Source organism: Orycteropus afer, unplaced genomic scaffold (assembly GCF_000298275.1).
Source record: "Orycteropus afer afer isolate SDZICR_OR568_19922 unplaced genomic scaffold, OryAfe1.0 scaffold00010, whole genome shotgun sequence".
NCBI classification, from domain to species: domain Eukaryota; kingdom Metazoa; phylum Chordata; class Mammalia; order Tubulidentata; family Orycteropodidae; genus Orycteropus; species Orycteropus afer.
Genome location: NW_006921597.1, coordinates 4634266 through 4655483, shown reverse-complemented (window position 1 = coordinate 4655483; position 21218 = coordinate 4634266). Strand labels below are relative to the sequence as shown.

Below are 21218 nucleotides of genomic sequence, written 5' to 3'. Positions count from 1 at the left end.
TGGTATACAGCAGGCCAGGCTTCTATTGGTTGCCTCTGCTTTTGGTATCATCTGTCGGGATTATGAAACTCTTCCTTCTTCACACCCCTTCTATTTCCCTTCGCCTGCTAGGCTGCATGCTATGGATTCGGCACTTCCATGTGGTACACCTCTCTGCTGGCTCACAATGGTCAGAGCAGTGGAATTGAGATGCATTCATTGCCCCAGTCCCTCTCACCAGTGCCCTGGCCATGCACCCCTGTGCATAAGGCAGCGAGTACAGTGTCCCAAAAAGATTTAATCTTCAGTAAAACCATGATTCCTTCTATAACCTGTAGGGGAAAAGAAAAACAAAACAAAATCCAATTTCCTCGGTGCATCCAAACTCTCATCACTGCTCACATTTTCTCTCTGTCTTGCTCTCCACGGCTCTCCTGCTCTCTCTTCTTTCTCTTTCTCTCTCTCCTGCCCAGCTGCTCTCACTCTTTTCATGGGTACCACTGGGATCATCAATGATAGCACACTGAATGAAGAGAGCCAAAGTTTAAAAGCAATCTTGTTCAGGCAGTCAAGTCCAGTTGTAGTACTGATGTCTTTCCACCTTCATCAATGGGAAGTGCTTCCAGGATATAGGGTTCATTCCAGAAACAGGGTGAGCTGCAGGGGAGAAAGGCTGGCAGCCATAGCTGGCCCAGTCCATCTAGGGTTGTACAGACAAATTCTTGGAGAAAGCACCCATTCTGGGCCTCTCTCCACAAAGAGTTCGCCCAGTTCAGAGTCAGTGTACATATGTCTGTAAGTGTTGAGTGCATGTGTGAATACAAACATATGCATGTATCTATGTATAGGTAGGTTTCTGTGTGTGTGTGTGTCTGTGTGTGTGTGACTTGTCATGGCTGCTACACTCTAGCATCTCCCTTAATATTACTATAAAATGATTATTCAGTCTCTTAAAAGGCCACTCTGGAGTAGATGGTGCTTTATAAAGCTAAGGTTTGGATGGCAGGAGAATGGCCCCTGTGTTGGGGATGATTCCACTGCAAGTATCTTTCAGTGGCTTAAAAGTGTCTCTTGTTGTTCCTGGGTATATGTTTTCCTCTTCAAAAACAAACAAACAAAAAAGGCACAGTTCCTGTTTTTCAAAGGCTCCCAAAGAGAAAGATCTGTCCAGGGAAATTCTGGGGCCTTGGCTGGTGTGGGCTCTGTAGTGTCTGTCTGGCCATTAAACCATGTGCACGGACATCTGGGAGGAGGAGCCTGGGACTGCCCCATACTGCCGGCCATCACAGGTGTTGGTTGCCTGCTGATTGTTGGGTGAAGGGCTAATCATGTGCATGCTGTGCTCCATCCCTGTGGGCAGGTACTGCCTCTCTCCAAAAGCCCCATTGGAAGGAGAAGAACAGAGTAAAGTGCTTTGAGAGGCGCTCAGTTTTTCTGGGCTTGCAGCTAGCCTAGGGGAGGTGGGAAAATTGTATCCATACAGGTTGTAGGGGTTGTGGAGGGAGAAGGCATTGTAGGAGCTCTGCTGCATGTGGCTGCCCCCGAACATGTGTGGTGATGAGGAGCTGGAGGCTGCATTGCCTGCTTGCATGACATACTGAAACTGGGAAGTGGGGAAGGATCCCAGCTGGCCACTGTAGGCTTCCATCTTGCTGTTGCTAGGCAACGAAGGAGGAGTTGGTATTCCTGAGATCAAGGATGGAGTCCTCTGAGGCATGAAGGTTTCTGAGGGCTGAGTGGCTGAAGCGGTGCCACTCTGGAGCCTATTGTAACCACTGTCACTCAGCCCTGGATAGCTCTGCAAGGCAGCCATGTTGCTTCGAGCACAGGGTGGATAATCAGAGAGGTTTAGATTACACAGCTGGCTCTCTCGACAGCCCACGTTGAAAGTGTTGGGGGCCAAATGAAAGGTTGGAGGAGAACAGGATGGAGATAAAAGATGAGAAGAAGCTGAAGGGGATGGTGTCCCAGTGCTGGAGGTGGTTGGGGATGTGCCTGTGCTGCCCCCTGAAAAATAAAACATAAACACCATTGAGATAAGAGGTCCCTGGGTAGTGGAAATGCACTCAACTACCAACTGAAAGGTTGGTGGTTCAAACCCACCCAGTGGCGCCACAGAAGGCAGGCCCGGAAATCTGTTTCTGAAAGGTACACTGGCAGTGAAAACCCTATGGAGCAGTTCTATTCTGTAGCATTTAGGGTCCCATGAGTCAGAATTGACTCCATGGCAATAGGTTACCATTGAGACAAAGATTTTTAAGGTCAGTCTATCTAGGCCAGATAAAAGCAATACAGAAGGTGATCTTAAATGTCTAAGATTGTTTTTACAGAACCATTGTTTTCCCTTAACCCAGCTGATTTCTGCTAAGTGATACCACTTGTATACCTTCCCAAGAGAAAACAACAAGGATGAAAGGGGGAAAAAAAAAAAAAAAAAAACTAAATTTTTGTTTGTTTCTCTCTGTAAGAGCCTTAGTAAGACCTGTTAAAAAAATAAAAAATTAATAAATCTTCCATTATTCACTTTGCTATTCTCACCCTCAAATTCACTTTCAAATAAGACCTTTGGCAATCACCATTAAAATCCTAGCTCAGTATTTCCCATTTCAATGGAGATGCATTAAATACAGCATTTTATTCAACATCCAGGGAATGTTGCCTACTTTCCCATATTTAGTCTTTCAGCCAAAAAATAGGATACCAAAGCAGTACTCTAATCTCAGAGGAAAATGAGTACTGGGACAGGATACTAAGTCAGGGCTGGGGCCTGGAAGTGCTAAGCAGAGGTGCCCAGGTAGTGGGGATGAGGGTATCAGATGGAAGTTCTGCTGAATAAAAGATATTATGAGTACAATTATAAAAGTGAGGTTATATATGATCTGAATAAAATAGGGCTAACGTGAAATCAAAGAAGCTCTGATGGTGCAGTGGTTAAAGCGTTTGGCTGCCAACCAAAACATTGGGGCTTCAAATCCACCAGCTGCTCCAAGGGAGAAAGATGAGGCAGTCTGCTTCCATAAAGATTTACAGCTTTGGAAACCCTAGAGGGCAGTTCTACTCTGATGTATAGGGTCACTGCAAGTCAGAATCAACTCAATGGTAGTGAGTGGTTTGTATTTTTAAAAATCTTAAATGAAAATATGATAATCTAAAGGCCCTGTTAATCTCCCTTTAGAAAAGCCTGTCCAATCTCAGGGAGTAGAACAAAGATGGTAAATGGAGTCTTTGGAGTTTGGAGATTTGTAAGGATAGGCAGTTAAACAGACCAAAAAGTAACCTGAAAGTTAGGAGAGATAGGTTCTACTCACAACTCTACCACACACAACACCCACCCCCCAGGGCCCTGGCACATCTCTCTGGGTTTCAGTTCCTTCCTCTAGAACAGAGGAATTGAGTTATCAGTGGTTTCAAGGTTGGCTGCACATAAGAATCATCTACAAGTTTTAAAAATGCTAATATTCCTGGGCTCCACGGATAACCGTCAATGAGAATTTCTGGGGATGGGACCTCTGGGTCAGCATTGCTTTCAAAGCTCCCTAAATGATTCTAATGTGCAGCCAGGGTGGAAAACCAATAATCTAATCCAAACTTCTCATTTCAAAGTACTCTCAGTAGTAATTTTTAGACCTGACCATGCATCAGAGTCACTGGGAGAGCTTGTTAAAACACCTATCGATGACTTCACTCCCAGAGTTTCTGATTCAGTATATCTGTAAGGGGCCAAAGAATGTGCATTTCTAACACATTCTCAGATAATGCTGATGCTATGCTCCTGGTCTAGGGACCCACACTTCAGGTAAAAGGATCTCCAGATCCCTTTCATCATTCAAATCCTGAATCTGTACAGACAGTCCCCAGGTTACAAACATCCAACTTAAAGTCCTTTAGTAAGGGTAAAAAGATTTTTATTCCACGATTTGAGATTACTTATAGACAACTCATACTTGCCCTTTAATGTCATGTAAATTTGCCCTCACTTTGAAACAACTGAACCAACCCCTACTTGCAACAAATTCTTCATCACAATCAAATTTCACTTGCTGCATGTTCAACTTTTAAATAATTGAAAAGGCTTCTAGACTATTCTTGCACTGAAGTAAGGCTAAATATGAACTGTATGCACCTTTTCTGATTTACCTACAAATTCAACCTAAAGACACAGTTAGGAACTGAACTCATTGGTAATCCAGGAACGAAGTCATAAGGGTAGATCTTATAACTGTGGGATAGTAGGACTGGATTGGTTGCTGATGCACCAACAGACACAGGAGGGTCAACTCACTTCACGAGTGTTCTCAGGTAGTTTAAGAATACCAAAAAATGACCTTTGAAAGCTTCCCCTTTCCTGGGGTCAGGAAGCCACAGTTTGCATCCACTTCCTATCTTGCCCAATGGAAGTAGAAGACAGTGATAAATGCCAGGGGTGCTGGGCCCTTCATTTGAATTCTAGAATGAGTGGATGCTTATTTTCCAACAAGACTCTCCCATGATGGAATGCCCTTATTCAGGGCAAGGTTGGGACTTTCCCAGACTTGAGAGCTGTAATTCCCCAAGAAACTTGGAACCTTTTAGGTCATCTGCAACTCAGGTTGGGACTCTTAAAGTCTAAGCTTCTACAAAAGGGCAAAGAACATTTTAAGTGGAAAGCAGGGATCATTTTTTTCAGTAAGAAAAAATGGCAGAAAACAAGCAGAATTCCAGGGATATTGGGATACAGATGCCATCCACACTAGACCAAGAAGAAGGATACCAGATGTATGAATTAAAAAGTAGATGCCTCAAGGAAATCCTAAGTTAAATCAAATCTCCAAAGAAATTTTGGAGAAGGAAAAAAGTCCTCAGCCAACATCCACAGATAGAGCTAGTCCTATTAGTTGTAGAAATCCCTGGGTGACACAAACGACTAACAAGTTCAGGTGCTAACTGAAATGTTGGTGGTTTAAGTCCACCCAGAGACGCTTTGGAAGAAAAGCCTGGTGGTCTACTTCCAAAATCAGCCATTGAAAACCCAATGGAACACAGTTCTACTCTGACACACGTCGGGTCGCCATGGGTCAGATTGACTTGAGAGCAACTGGAATTGGCTAAAGAAACCCAATTTTCAATCTTCTTAAGAGTCAAATTTTCACAAAGCCCAACTAGAACCATCTTTACCCTAGCCAAAGAAAGCAGTTCCCTAGGGCATTTTCAAGCTATAAATGAGGTTACATATAAATAGCCACTGATCTTAGAATCTTTTCAGGAAATTCTCCTTCCTTGTCTTCTTGTTCAAGCCTTAAATTCTTTTATTAGGGGTAAAAAAGATGTTTGTTCTACAATTTGCAATAGGGCCAACATTACAAATACTGCTAGAAGAAGTCAACCAAGCTGGCCATGGTGGGATAAGCACCAACTTTTATTCGAGGTGCATCCACCTCCACCCTGCTGATGACCACAGGCAAGGTAGAAGACCTCTGAAGGCCTAATTTTCCTCATCTGTAAAATGAGGGGCTTGAGCTTGTGGGACCTCATTTCTGTCGTCCTCTACCATTATATCTGTGTATAAGGATTAAAGTTATACTAAGATAAATGACCAATTAAAAGTATTGTCCATATATAAGGGAATAATTCTGGCAGGGAAAGGTTGAGAAGGGGAGAAAGAACACTTCATTCTTCTTGTTTTGGTACCTCTGAATAGCCTAGTCTAAGCTGACTTATAGGAAAGTCAGGGATTCATTTTCTGCAAGCATGTGGTTCCTCTCTGAGGCATTGTACACATATACCTCCTCTTCCACTCTAAATGCCATGAGCTTCAGTGAAATACGTGCTATGGCACAAGTGGAGAAACTTGACTCCAGCTGTAGAGAGACTTGTGTTTTATAGGATATGGATCTGGTCTTTGAAGGTCCGTCCTTGCTCTCTATGAGCTTGTGTTTACGTGATCCCTGAGGAGACCACCTGTTCAGCACACTGTACTTGCCCAGTTATAGGTACACTCAGAGGCATATCTAGGGTATGGGAGATATGGCATGTGCCCTGGGTGCCACTTGAGGGGGGGGGCGCCAATGAGCAGTTTCTATTTGCCATCACAGTTTCCATCACCAGCTGTGAGAGATCATTTGGCATATTTGAAACTAATTGCCATAGGCACCATTTTCCATAGCTACGCCTCTGGGTATGCTCCATCAGGCACTGGTCCTAGCCCTGCAGCAGGAAGCAAGATGGAGCAGATGACTTTTTACAACTCTAGATGGCTTTCTCGGATGGCCCAAAACAGAGCGTGTGGTACTGATTTAAGGACTCAGTTGGTTTCACTACAAAAAAAAAAAAAAAGAACTATTAACAGGTTACAGGGATTTCTGCTGAGCAGATGAGAGGCACATGTTAAAAAGTTTGTAGTCAGCTTCCTTTAGCTTTTAAATGACACTCACTGGAAATGAGACTGGTGGCCTGCTGAGCTTCAGGGGGTAGAAGTCCCTAAATGAACTAGTGTTTGAAGGGAGAGAGCAAGCCTGTCCAAGAGAAGGTCACATTGCCTCTATTCACTTTTAAGAAATGCTCTTATGCACTTCAAGTGCTCATTACCGATAATAGCTATTTTTCAAACTCCACATAGAAAAGACTTTGGTATTCATTTTACAGTGAAGTAAACCAAGATATTGAAAAGTCTTATGATCTAACAGCTTGTCAGTTGTTAACCAAGATTGGGAGTGCCAGCCAAGTGCTAAGAAGTATAAGGAGGCAGCCCACCCTCCCAAGTACTTCAACACTTGGCTGACTAGAGGCCTCTCATCACAGAAAAGCAAGGGCAGAGTGGGAGGCCAGGCCACTCTGATTCAGAAGGGGTCAGAGCTGCCTCACAAAGAAAAGCAACCCATCCCTTCCTGTGTAGCACTTTTTTCCCTTCACTCTCATCCCTTCCCTACTTGCCAGGTCCAGAATGCCCCAAGGGTCTGACAGAAATGTTATTTAATGGATGAACATGGGCTATAGAGTCTGTCAAAGGCAGTTTCCAATTCTGGCTGTCTTACTGGTTATGGAAACTTGGCAAGCTAGCTTCTTCGTGTCTCAAGCTCCTTAACCATATAAATGGCACCTTCTTTGTAGGGATGTATTAAGAATAGGGCATAGATATTACAAAGTGCCAGGAACAGTACTTGGCACATTGTTGTTATCTGCCATCAAATCGGCCCCAAGTCATGGCAACCTGAAAGATGGTTGTGAATCAGACTGTTGTGATCCAAAAGTTTTAACTGGCTGATTTTCAGAAGCAGATCACCAGGCCTTTCTTCCTACTCCATCTGAGTCTGGTAGTGGCTGAGCATGAAGTGCATTGGCTAGGAACTCAATCCCAGTCTCTTGCATGGAAGGTGAAAATTCTACTTCTGAACCACTTGGCACATAGACATTAAATATTGATTTCTATTTTCTTTTCTTTTCTTTTTCCTTCTAAGAGAGAGAAAGAAGTGAGGGATGCAGAAAGGAATTTGGGGGCATTTAGGTTCTAATGGTATTGGGCTCTGTCCATGGAGCTGAGTAGCTTGGCCTCTCCACATACCGAACATTCTGTCACAACAAATAAATGCCCCGATGGTATAGGCTAGAGGCACCTCTGTGGTTGTGGATAATGTATCATTGAGCACATGACAGTTATGGCCCCCTTGGGCTACATTCCCAAACACTAAAATGACTCTAGTTCCTCTGGTGGTGAATTATCTACTACCACCACCCAGAATAGAAATGGACTGCCCCATGACTCCATCTCAGATCAAGTAAATATGACTGGACAGAATGCAAATGGGTAGATTGATATCTTTCCCACTGTCCTCAGAGGTCTTAATCCACTTCTGAGAGGTGATTAAAATGTAATGCCCTGCATATCTTCAAACCAGCCTCCTATCCTAAACTTCTTTCATCCTATTTTACCCATGGACCAAGTGAGGAAGTACCCATTACAATTTATACACAATGTTAACTTGCTCCAATATTCAAGGTTAATAGCCAAAATAATCAAAAAGAAGCTATGGTTAGCAGTGATCCCACAAAAAGACAATAACCTAGAATATACTTGTGTACCATGAAGACAAGTTAAATGTGACCGTGAAAATTCTGAATACCAAACCTGCTGACTTTTGCATCTTCAAACTGATCATTTCCAGATTGTAATATGGAGGCTTTCATATACAGTTTCCTTTTGGGTTTATTTTGTTGTGCTTTCCCCCATCCCCCCAAAAAAAATTGAAAAACAGTAAGACAAAACTCCATTTGAACTAGTAAAGAATAAATTTCCATGTAATTACTTGGTTTCACAAGCCAGACTCTTCTCTTATATAGCCTGATGGCATCTGTCCATAAGGAGTGCTGATTCTTTGTGTGTTGTTAAGAAGCCTTCTTTGAGACTTTCAAACAGGTAAGAAGTACAATGTCAGCACTCCACGGACCCATCCCAGGGAATAAATCTGCAGGCCATAAGGTTTAATGAATACAGCTCTCCCTGTTCATCTCAACTATGAAATTGTACCCTTCTCACAATGCAAATGTGAAACATTACAGTGCTAATGGGAACTGGATGGTTTCATTCTTAGAAAAGCTCATAGTGTGTCCTTCTCCATAAAATGTAAAGGAATGCATAGATCAAAAATCCTTCCCATTAAAATAACTATTAATATGTTCATCCAATTCTCATTTTTCACACTGGTTCTCTTAGTCTCTCTGCTTCTTCATTGGTTCTATTTTACAGCTACCACACTCCCTAGGTGAAGTGCCTCTACTTCTTTACTTTCCATTAGCTTGTTTGCTTTTTCAGCCCCTTGCTTTACTGCTGTCCTTGATGCAGTACACCTCTGTTGTTACTGTCCTTTGGAATTCAGCCACCTCTCTCCTGGCAACAGTACCAGTTTTCCACTGGGAAACACCCTGTCTTCCATTCTTAGCTCTTCATCCTGACCTCCAGTGAAGGCATGCAACTCAAGCCTGGACAAGCAAAATGTCAAACAGTTCCCTACTACAGTAACAAGTTCAGGGGTGATGCAATTAGAGTCAGTGAGATCTAATGTACCTAAGAGGTACATGTCCTTTCCTGTCAGATTTAACCTTTAAAAGATGCAAGACTGCTTGCAGCCATGTTACCCCAGAAGAAACCTGAGAATAAAGTCAAGATGCCCATTGTGGAGTCAACTCCAACTCATAGAAACCCTATAGGACAGAGTAGAACTGCCCCATAGGGTTTCAAGGGCCATAAATCTTTACAGAAGCAGACTGTCACATCTTTCTTCCACAGAGTTGCTGGTGGGTTAGAATGCTGACTGTTTAGTGGCAGAGCACTTAATCATTGTACCACCAAGACTCCTTGAAGTCAATATGGAAGAGAGAAAAGTCAAGAAATGGAGCAAGACCTGCCCTTGAGGATTTTTTGGGCCCTTGGGTCAAGCTTTGCATCAAACAAGCTACTTGAATACTTTAAGTTTCATGAGCCAGTGAGTTTCCTTTTTGTTTAAGCCATTTAGGTTTTATTTTACTTACAATGCTAAGAATTCTAATTAATACAACTCTTTAATTCTACAAATAATCCCTCTGTGAATCTGAAAGGGACGTTAAGGTAAAGCTGGAGGACAGAGAAATGGAAATGAGACTAGAAGGAATAGACTACAGACCACTTTGTCACATGGCAGCTATGAATGATGCTTTCCTATGATAAAACCCCAAAAAGCAATAGCAGAAGTTTCATTTATCTGGACACCTGGTGGCTATGTGACTCTGCTAAAAGAATAATATTTGATAAAATATTGACATTACTTGCAAAAAAGCATAATCTCTCAAATGGTTTAGCAAATAACAAGAAAATACTGGAGTCTTTATGAAAACATGATTTTTTCATATTAGAATTTATAACAAAGAATATAATATAAGCCAACCACCCTAATATATATATATGTATGTATATGTATATGTATATGTATATTCCTAAAGGTTCAGAGACAAACTATGTATAAATACATTGACCGAAATTCTACATGGGAAGATGATTCCAAAATCTAAGTGTTGTTGTTGTTAGGTGCCATTGAGTCATCTCTGATTCATAGTGACCCTATGCACAGCAGAAAAAAACACTGCCTGGTTTGGTGCCATCCTAATGATCCTTGCTATACATGAGTCATCGCTGCAGCCACAGTGTCAATCCATCTTGTTGAGGGCCTTTCCCTTCTTTGTTGACACTCCACTTTACCAAGCATGATACCAGTCTCCATGGAATGGACCCTTTTGACAACATGACCAAAGTAGGTCAGACAAAGACTAGCCATTCTCGCTTTTAAGGAAAATTTAACTGCACCTCTTCCAGGGCAGATTCATTAGTCCTTTTAGCAGTCCATGGTACTCTTACCATTCTTCTCCAACACCACAGCTCAAAAGCATCAATTCTCTTCAGTCTTCCTTTTTCATTGTCTAGCTCTCACTTGCATAAAAGACGATTGAAAATATCATGGCTTGGGTTAAGCGCACCTTAGTCTTCAAGTCAACATCTTTGCTCTTCACTTGAAAGAGGTCTTTTGCAACAGATTTGCCCAGTGCAACACATCATCAGATGTCTTGACTGCTGCTTCCATTGGTGTTGATTGTAGAACCAAGTAATATGAAGTCCTTGACAACTTCAACCTTTTCTCCATCCATCATGAAGCTGTTAATGTTTTTGTTTTCTTTATGTTGTTGTTGTTGTTAAGTGCCGTCGAGTCATTTCTGACTCATAGCGACCCCATGCACAGCAGAACGAAACACTGTCCGATCCCACGCCAGCCCCACAATCGCTGCTATACTTGAGCCCATCATCACAGCCACCATGTCAATCCATCTTGTTGAAGGCCTCCCCCTCTTTCGTTGACCCTCCACCCTGCCAAGCATGACATCCTTCTCCAGGGAATGGTCCCTTCTGACAACATGACCAAAATAGGTGAGATGAAGTCTGGCCATTCTTGCTTCCAAGGAGCATTTTGGATGCACTTCCTCCAGGACAGATCTGTTAGTTCTTTTAGCAGTCCATGGTACTTTCAGCATTCTTCGCCAGCACCACAACTCAAAAGCATCAACTCTTCTTCGGTCTTCCTTATTCATTGTCCAGCTCTCACATGCATACGAGGTGATTGGAAATATCTGGCTTGTGTCAGGCGTACCTTAGTCCTCAAGGAGATATCCTTGCTCCTCAGCACTTGAAACAGTTCCTTCACAGTTGACTTTCCCAATGCTACACGTCATCTAATGTCCTGACTGCTGCTTCTGTTGGCATCGATTGTAGAACCAAGTAATGTGAATTCCTTGACAACCTCAATCTTCTCTCCATTTATTGTGATGCTGCTCATTGGTCCAGTTGTGAGGATTTTTGTTTTCTTTATATCGAGGCGTAATCCATACTGCAGACTGTATTCTTCAACCTTCATCAGTAGGTGTCTTAAGTCATCCTCACTTTCAGCAAGCAAAGTTGTATCGTCTGCATACCTCAGGTTGCTAATGATTCTTCCTCCAGTCCTGATACCACGTTTTTCTTCATATAGTCCAGCGTCTCAGATTATTTGCTTGGAATATAAATTGAATAAGTGTGGAGAAAGGATACAACCCTGACGCACTCCCTTCTTGATTTTAAACCATGTAGTGTCCCCTTGTTCTGTTCGAATGACAGCCTCCTGGTCAAGGTACAGATTCCTCATGAGTACAATCAAGTGCTCGGGAATTCCCATTCTTCTCAATGTTATCCATAATTTGTCATGATCCACACAATCAAATGCCTTTGCATAGTCAATAAAACACAAGTAAACATCTTTCTGGTATTCTTTGCCTCGAGCCAAGATCCATCTGACAACAGCTATGATATCCCTTGTTCCACGTCCTCTTCTGAATCTGGCTTGAACCTCTGGAAGTTCTCTGTCAATATATTGCTGCAAACGTTTCTGAATTATCTTCAGTAAGATCTTACTTGCATGCGATATTAATGATATTGTTCTATAATTTCCACATTCTGTGGGATCACCTTTCTTTGGAATGGGCACAAATATGGATCTCTTCCAGTCAGTTGGCCAGGTAGCTGTCTTCCAAATCTCTTGGCATAACGGAGTGAGTGCCTCCAATGGGGCATCTCTTTGTTGAAACATCTCAGTGGGTATTCTGTCAATTCCTGGAGCCTTGTTCTTCACCAATTCTTTCAGTGCAGCCTCAGTTTTTTTCCTTTAATACCATTGGTTCTTGATCATATGCCACCTCCTGAAATGGACAAACATCAACCAATTCTTTTTGGTACAGTAAAGAATCACTGTGTATTCCTTCCATCTTCCTTTGATGTTTCTTGCATCATTCAATATTTTGCCCATAGAATCTTTCAATATTGCAACTCGAGGCTTAAATTTTTTCCTCAGTTCTTTCAGCTTGAGAAATGCCTAGTGCATTCTTCCTTTTTGTTTTCTAACTCTAGGTCTTTGAACATTTCATTATAATAGTTGGCTTTGTCTTCTCAAGCTGCTCTTTGAAATCTTCTGTTCAGCTCTTTTATCTTGTCATTTCTTCTATTTGCTTTACCTACTCTCTGCTGCTCCAGGGCAACTTTCAGAGTCTCTTCTGACATCCATTTTGGACTTCCTTCCCTGTCTTTTTAATGACCTTTTGCTTTCTTAATGGATGATGTTCTTGATCTCATCCCACAATTCCTCTGGTTTTCAGTCACTGGTGTTCAATGCATCAAATCTAGTTGTGTTAGACTGGGTTCTCTAGAGAAACAAAACCAGTAAAGCTTATAGAGAGAGAGAAAGAGAAATTTATCTTAGGAAAATGGCTCTCACACTTATAGAAGCTCACAAGTCCCAAGTTCTTGGATCAAACGTCAAGCTGGAGGATTTTCCTGACTCACGCAGCTGCAGGGGCGGACGAGCTCAAGGTTGGCAGGCAGTATACTTGCTGTTGACTCCAACAAATGATGAATCCAAGATCTCCAGGCCAAATGGTGGACTGTTCGCTCACAGACAGTTGTAAGCAGCACAACAGAATCCCAATCCACTGAAGAGTGTCTCTTTTCCCAGGATGTCCATAAATATATTGGAAGCAGGCCATGCCCCTGTGGAAACTCCCTTTCAGTGGATTGGCTGCTCAAAACATATACATCTGATCCCATCATGGAAACAACCCACACCACAATTGCTTAAACCACACAGAATTGTGGTCCAGCCAAGTTGACACACAGCTCCAACTATCACATTAGTCATACTCAAGTCTAGTCAAATCCAAGTACATACCCATAAATGATAAGAAGAGAAAAGAAAAGCATTTATAGGTTCACTGTTCTCTGATTGGATTTAATTATGAAATGCCATTTAAAAAGACATAAGGGACCACAAAGAAATAAGGGCAGATAAAACTAATAGCACAATCCCATGAAAGTAGTATAAGGAGGCCCAGAATTAATTGAAACTTGCAGAATTCCATAATGGAATACCCAGTCTTTCTTCCTTCAGTTGGATTTATTTCTTTCAAACAAGGTATGTCATTTCAAATATATATTCTTGTCATTAAGGAGTACATCAAGGAGCTCTGGTGGCATAGTGCCTAAGGTATTTGACTACTAACCAGAATGTTGGCGGTTCAAACCCACCAGCCACTCTCTGGAAGTAAGACTGGGCGATCTACTTCAGCAAAGATTTACCACCTCAGAAACCCAAAGATGGTCACAATGAGTTGGAATTGACTCAGTGGCACTGAGTTTCATTTTTGGTTTTGAGTGGCATATATCAGTGCACATGATACAGGCATTTAGCTGCTAACCAGAAGTCAATAGTTCAAACCCACCAGCCACTTAGCAGAAGGAAGATGGGTCAATCTACTTCCATAAAGATTTGCAGCCTCAGAAACCCAATGGGGGTTGCTATGAGCTGGAATCAACTCGATGGCAGTGAGTTTGGTTTTGAGTTTATTCTTATCATTAATTCTATTTCAACAAGAATTAACACTACCAATTTTAGCATAAGAAACAGTAACTATTAGTTGACTAGATGGATAAATACGTGAACCTTATTTACTTCTCAGTGTTAAAATTTCAAGATTTGTTTATTTACTCCCTGTATCATATGCACTGATGTATGGATACCTGAGACCATAAATAATTGTTCCCAACTTGCTGCTTTATTGTGTTGTTGTTCTGTGCCATGGAGTCGGACCTGACTCATAGCAACCCTTCCTTGGGTTTCTGAGGCAGTATCACTACAGAAGCAGATTGTCCAACCTTCCTTCCAAGAAGTGGCTGGTGGGTTTGAACCACCTGCCTTCTGGTTAGCAGTCAAGTGCCTTAGGCACTATGCTACCAGAGCTCCTATGTTTTATTATATCCTTGAGAATTTCTGGGCACTTCCTTCACTATCCTTTACCAAACTTGTTTGCTTCTTGGTGTCTGCTTTTTCTTCTTTTTGTCTAATCTCCGTCCCTTTCAAATTTAGCTGAAAGTTGTCTTGACTTGGTGAATTTTTTGCCAAGCATATTCACACCAGTCTCTGTGATAGAGAATCTAACAGTTAATTTGCTCATTTAACCAATATTTCAGCACCAAATATGTACTGGATACCATGCCAGGTAGGGTTTTAATAGTGAGAAAAATTTAAGAAAAATGTGGACAAGAGGTATTAATCTAATAATGACACAAATAAACCAAAGTACACCCTACAAGAACTTAACCTACATAGATGGCAGAGAAACCTTCTCCAAAGGCTTGATATTTGAGCTGAGATCTTAGAGATAGACAGCACTAACTGTGAAGGCAAGTGGTGTGGGAAGAAGCTTTCCAGGCAAAGGGACTAACATGTAGCAGGAAAAGGCATGGCATGTTTAAGAAATCAGAGTAAGATCAGTGATGATGAAATAACAGAGAGATGGAAGGAAAGCAGCATATGCTGAAGCTAGAGTAGTAATTATAGTACTACTACTACCAATAATAATAAAAGGTAACATTTATTGAGTATTTATCATTTCTTAGATCTCTTCTAACAACTTTACATGTATTTTCTCGTTTAATTGTTACTACCTCCATTTTAAAGGTGACTGAGCCAAAGCATGCAAGATCTGATAGGCTATGTTAAGGAGTTTGGTGTTTCCTAAGTGCACACTGTAGCCATTGAAGGATTTTGAAGAAAGTTGGGGGAGGGGGCTGATATGAACATATGTGTGTTTTGAGAAAATTGACTGATTTCTGTGTGAAGGGAAAATTCCTTAGAGAAAAAAGGATAGGCTATGGAGGGGATCCAGGTGAGAGGGTGATGACAGTTCAGTGAAAGATGGTGGCAAGGGCAATTAGAGATGTGTGTGGACTCAGGAACTTGGTTGGATAAGCTGGGTAAGACAAGGAGGGAGAGATCTAGGATGATGTCCAGGAACTTGATTCATGGAACCGAATGGATGGTGATTTCCTTCCCTGGAATAGCACACCAGGTCCATGAGTTAGTTGATGGATTCAGTTTTAGACACACTGAGCATTAGGGGCTCCTGGGACAAATATGTAATCATTAACTGTTTAAGGAGAATGAAATGAGATCTCACCAACCCCTATCAGGAGCCATGTTGCAGAACCCAAATCTTATTCTTCTATAGCTAAAAAAAAAAAAAAAGCTGCTTTCTAAAAATTAAATGCAACTCCAGTTGCAACATGTACAGATTGACATTATTCCTCATCTCAGTGGTAAATGAGATATATGTAAATCATTACAATTGATTACAACTAAATTACCATACAGTTCAAAGGCTGTTGGCCATTGAATTGTCATTCTTTCTCAGTATTAATAGTAATATTAATTAAAAATAAATGAAGACATTTGAAGATAAGATCATATGCCTGACTTCATCAAAAATTAAATACAGATCTATTTAGAATTATTGCTCAAGTTGTTGAACAATAAACCATCAACAGAAAGAATAAACTAAATTCTTTATGGAAAACAAAAACTCAATTCTCAGCATTAACTTGCTCAGAATCTGTTCCTTCTCACTAATACAATCACTAATACAAATTATTCCCATGAAAAAGCCAACAGAAGCCCTCATAATCCTAACTCTTTAACTGTCTGACAAATATTAAAACATTCAGTGGTGTTGAAATCTGTCAGTAATGTCTGTTAGCAATTGAGAAGAAGAGAAGGTTGTAAATGACAAGTCTTCTATTTGCACAGATGAAGACACATCGCCAGTTTTGTTGTCACTTCGCTAGTCCAGAACATTTTCTTTCAGTACAGCACTTGTTAGATTACTTGGAATCACTGCTCACTAAAGCTCTTGCTTTTGGCCACACAAATAGCTCCATTATTGTTGTTGTTGTGTGCCAACAAGTTGATTTCAATACACAGAGACCCCATGTAACAGAGTAAAACTGTCTGGTAGGGTTTTCTTGGATGTAATCTTTACAAAAGTAGATTTACTAGCTCTGTCTCATGCAGAGCACCTGGGTGAGTTCAAACCACCCATCTTTCCATCAGCAGCTGAATGCTTAACTGTGCCACCAGGACTCAAGTTCATTGTGTGTGTGCACATGCACAAAAATTGAGGCACAAACTTTGGTCCAGGATATCTACCAGAACAACAGGATTGAACACAGCTATAAATAACTTGGGGTCTTATTTCTTTTTCTTATTTTCTTTTTCCTGGGCTCTTATATAGTGGTTAAGGCATTTGGCTGCTAACCAAAAGGTCAGTAGTTTGAATCCACCAGCCAGTCCATGGAAGAAAGATGAGGCAGTCTGCTTCCATGAAGATTTACAGCATTGGAAACCCAATGGGGGTCACTATGAGTCAGAATCAACTCACTGGTAGTGGGTTTGGTTTTGGATTTTGTATGTTTTTTCAGACATTGTGTGTGTGTCTGTTTTGCCTCAGTCAGCTTCCCCAAGCAGAACCTATTTGGCTAGTTCATTCCCGCCCTGTGACTAGCAGCATCAAGCAGAAGCCATTCTTGAAATGTAATTTCTATTTCCTGACTTTCCAGATTTTCCAAAAGTATAAACTCCCTTGATGATTCTAAATGAAGACATTTGAAGATAAGACCATCTGCCTAACTTCATCAAAAATTAAATACAGACCTATTTAGAATTACTCCTCAAGTTGTTGAACAATAAACCATCATTAGAATGTGTAAACTAAATTCTTCATGGAAGATAAAAACTATATTAAGTAAAAGCAAATAAAAATATGATCTGGTGGAAAGGAAACTGCTCTGTCAAGTAGGATATCTGCTTTGGCATTCTCAACTCAGTTCTGCCACCACTTTCCTAAAGATATCTTACTAGACTGCTCTATGCTTTACTTTCTTTTCATGTAAAAGGCAGAGAATAATGAATCCTGTGCTACATACAACACTCTATAAAATGTTTAAAAAAAATAGAAAGATTTGGGTTATTGTAAAACTGTGGCTAATTCACCTAAGTACTTTCCTTGAAATGTTATCACCAGATGGGTCTTAAAGAGAAACAAACAAAAATGATACCAAGAGCAGAATGAAAAAAGCTCCCATAACCTCATCCACACAGAAAAGGTGATCCAGCCTCCATCAGCAACAGCATCATATTGCCCTAGGGCTGCATGTTTAACACACCAGAAATTCAAGTATTCGAGGTAATGAAGCAATGTGGACACCTGGGTGAATCAGTCATTATTTGGATCTTGAGTTCCATGTCAACATTGCCAATGCTCCCCTCACTAAAAAGGAATTGCTGCATAATCAGTCTGACACCAAAGTTTCCACTAGAAGTTCACCATTCTCTACTTCTTCTAAGACACAAAACATTTTAGCAAATAGCTATGTCATTTTTCTTCATTTTATGAACAATGCTGTCCAGAGTTGCTGGAACTCTTAGTTCTTAAAGGAAGAGGAGAAACGGTAACACTGCTTTTATTGTTCTTTGTTAATGTCAAGAAACCAAGCCACATATTTTTTAATAATGAGAATCTGGATGAAGTTCAGTATATAGTTCAAAAATATATTCCAATTAAACTATTTAATAGACTCTTGGCTTTTCCTCTAGCCCCATCCCACCACCATATGTATCCAATAATTCCAAACTTGTATCCCCTCCCCCCCAATAAAAAGGAAAAGGCATTGAAGTGATGGTGATATCATATTTCCAAAGTTCAGTTTCTCTTAAACCAGTGTTTTTAAATTGTCAATAATAAGACTTCATATTGATAAATTTCCATTGGAAGCACCATGAAACCTGTTATGCTGCACACCTAAGAAAGTTCCCATTCCTGTGCCTGATCAGTGGCACCACATGCTGGTGAAATGCATCTCCAGGGGTCCCTCCATATCCACAGACACATTTGTATTAAGTAATTGTACTACAAAATAAAGTCAGACAGGGACCCTGCCTACTTGAGTCACAAAGTCACCAAGTGATCTTTACTCATCACTCATCAGGTGCTTTCTGGGTGCTAGGCCCTCTGATGGGTCCTGGGGATCCAGCAGTGAATCAATCATCATCAACCTCTGCTCTCAAAAACTGGCAATATCCCTGCCAACTTTCTCATACCAGACTCCATGATACAGACTCCTGCTTAGCTAGGTCTTGAGTAGTCAATGAGTACAGCAAGATCAGATAAAGAGTATGCCTCAGAAATAAATAGCATCAAGTAAGCACCTTCACATGACATGTTTTTGCTTATAAAGCATATTTCTATGAATTATCTTACAAAAAAATTACTCCTCTTTTGTAGGTGAGTAAACCGGGGCTCAGAGTGGACATAACTTACCCAAGGTCACATAGAAAATTAGTAGCCATGAAAGATGAGGGCCCAGATCTCTCAACTCCCAGCCTTTAGCTCTTTCTAACGTCTCTGCCTCTTAAGAGCCATGACAGCCTTAAAGCAGTAGTAACAACTGAATAAGTTCTGACCCTGCTTCTATCACAGCTTTATGGGGAACAAGTCACTTCAAATAAAGGGCTTCCATTTCTCCTCCAACAATACAACAGAGATGGAAATTCTGGGTCACTTACTCACCAGATGAAGATGAACGGTCTAACCACAGATTGAATATTTAATTATCAGAAAAGCAGAGCCTCTGTTCTTCCCACTACTATGTCTTAGGTTTCCATGTACAGGGGCATGCAGGGGATTAAGATGATGATGATGATAACCAGCATGTACTGAGTACTTACTGGTTTTCCATGCATTATCTCTTTTAATGCCTGCAATAACTCTATTATATTTTCCTATTTTGTAGATTAAAAAACTGAGTATTGGAGAGATTGAGAGAGTTGAGCAAACTCACAAAGTTAGGAAGGGACAGTGCTAAGAGTCTAACCAAGGCTGTCTAACTCTAGATCCTATGCTCTTAATCACTATAACCAAACCAAACCAAACTCAGTGCCATCAAGTTGATTCTGACCCAAAGCTAACCCCATTGGGTTTCCAAGGTGGTAAATCTTTACAGAAGTACATTGCTTCATCTTCCTTCCACAGAGAAGCTGGTAGGTTTGAGCCACCGACCTTCTGGTTAGCAGTCAAATGCCTTAGGCACTGTGCCACCAGAGCTTCCTTAACCATTAGACTCACCTTAAAACCTAAGAGATTCCACTAATTTATATTTCAACTTGAATTTAGTGTACTTAAAGCTCTCCTAAGAAAAGAATACAATACCATAAATTATCAAGTCCTAGAATAACTTCCCAAATGGGAGAGCCAAAAAATCAAAAATAAGGTTTCTATTACTAGAGACCATTTGATGGAATAGAAAAACTCAGTCTGTAATTTTGATCAGTGTCACCTGGGGCACAAGGATCTTGGAAAGAGAGACTCATAAAGCATCTGACACTTTGGGAAGCTATCACACCAATAGGTACCCAAGCAGATGGATGCTGTGCCTGGAAAGCCATTGACTGAACTGACCAAAGGAGTTGAAATCAGCCCATAAACTATCTCATATTCGTGGCCATGCTATCCTAATCTAAACCAAAAAAAAACCAAACTCACTGCCATCGAGTCGGATCCACCTCACAGCATCCCCTCCTTGGGTTTCTGAGGCAGTATCACTATGGAAGTAGATTGCCCAATCCTCCTTCCGAGAAGTGGCTGGTGGGTTTGAACCATCAGCCTTCTGGTTAGCAGTCAAATGCCTTAGGCACTATGCCAAAAAGGGAGATTAGAAATTAGATGAAAAGTACAAAGAACTAGGTGGGGTGGGTGTATGGAGAGGACGTCCACCTAGCCCATCAATTGAGATTGGAATATTGTTTCAGATAAAGTAAAAAAAAAAAAAAAAAAAAAAAAAGGTAAGAACACAAGTTACATGGTTCCAATGAGATTGCAATGACTCCTTTCTCACTGGGAGACCTGGAGCAATTTCTTGTCATTATCTGGAGCTAAGTTTTTTGGTTTGTTTTTTTTTTTTTTTAATCTGCAAATTAGGATACCAAAACTGAAAGGCTGCCTTGAAGAATAAATAAAGTTATTTTAAAGAGTTCTTCAATATCAAGAGCTATATGTATTCCTAAGGAGTCCCAGTGTGCAGTGCCTAAGGCATTTGACTGCTAACCAGAAGGTTGGTGGTTCAAATCCACCAGATGCTCCACGGAAGGGAGATGAGGCAATCTATCTCCACAAAGTTGCACAGCCTTGGAAACCTGACAGGGGTCACTATGAGCCAGAATTGACTTGATGGCAGTGGGTTTGGTTTGGTTTTTATATGAATCCTTAGTGATAGCGTTAATAATTTAATCACCATCATAATCACAAACATGTATCTTTGCTTTCAGGAAGGAAAATACTACTAGGTGAAATGCTGCCTCTGGAATTGGCTTGTTTGCCCAAGTTGTGATGATTTGGTTATTTATGGAGCTACCAAGTTTTCTTGTTCCAGAAAAGTCTGTGTAACCCATGACTTGGCTTGGGGCTAGATACACTGTATTCAAATCTGCTCCCACTCCCACCCCAGCCCTATCATTAAGCAGACACCTTACTCCAGGGGATACCTTGCTGCTTTTGCATGGTAGTGAAATCCTCAAAGGTGAGTGTGCGCACAGGGGGTCTCCAAAATGCGTAAGTCTCCATGATGGCTTCCAGTCCAGTTCTGTAGAGAAAAAAGCCAGTGAAGGAAATTATAAGTCATCAAAAGAAATACTCTGACTTTGAGCTGGCTTGTCTGACAAGTGGTATAAGAATTGACACAGACGCAGGGGACATCAAGCTCAATTGGCATAACATACTATACAAAACATTGTTCCACCTACTACTTTGGCGAGTAGCGACTGGGACCTTAAAAG

At 41.0% G+C, this 21218-nt stretch overlaps 1 protein-coding gene across 1 annotated transcript in view; it reads right to left on the bottom strand.

Annotated features, from left to right (window-relative positions):
- Nucleotides 1–1201: 1201 nt before the first annotated feature.
- Nucleotides 1202–21218, bottom strand: part of TBX15 (T-box transcription factor 15) — a 131122-nt gene continuing 111105 nt past the window's right edge. Inside the window, exons 7-8 of the mRNA XM_007948561.2 lie at nucleotides 20928–21025; nucleotides 1202–1986 (exon numbers count right to left, since the gene is read on the bottom strand). Of these exons, the coding sequence (XP_007946752.1) occupies nucleotides 1202–1986; nucleotides 20928–21025 (883 nt within the window). The remainder of the gene's footprint in view (nucleotides 1987–20927; nucleotides 21026–21218) is intronic.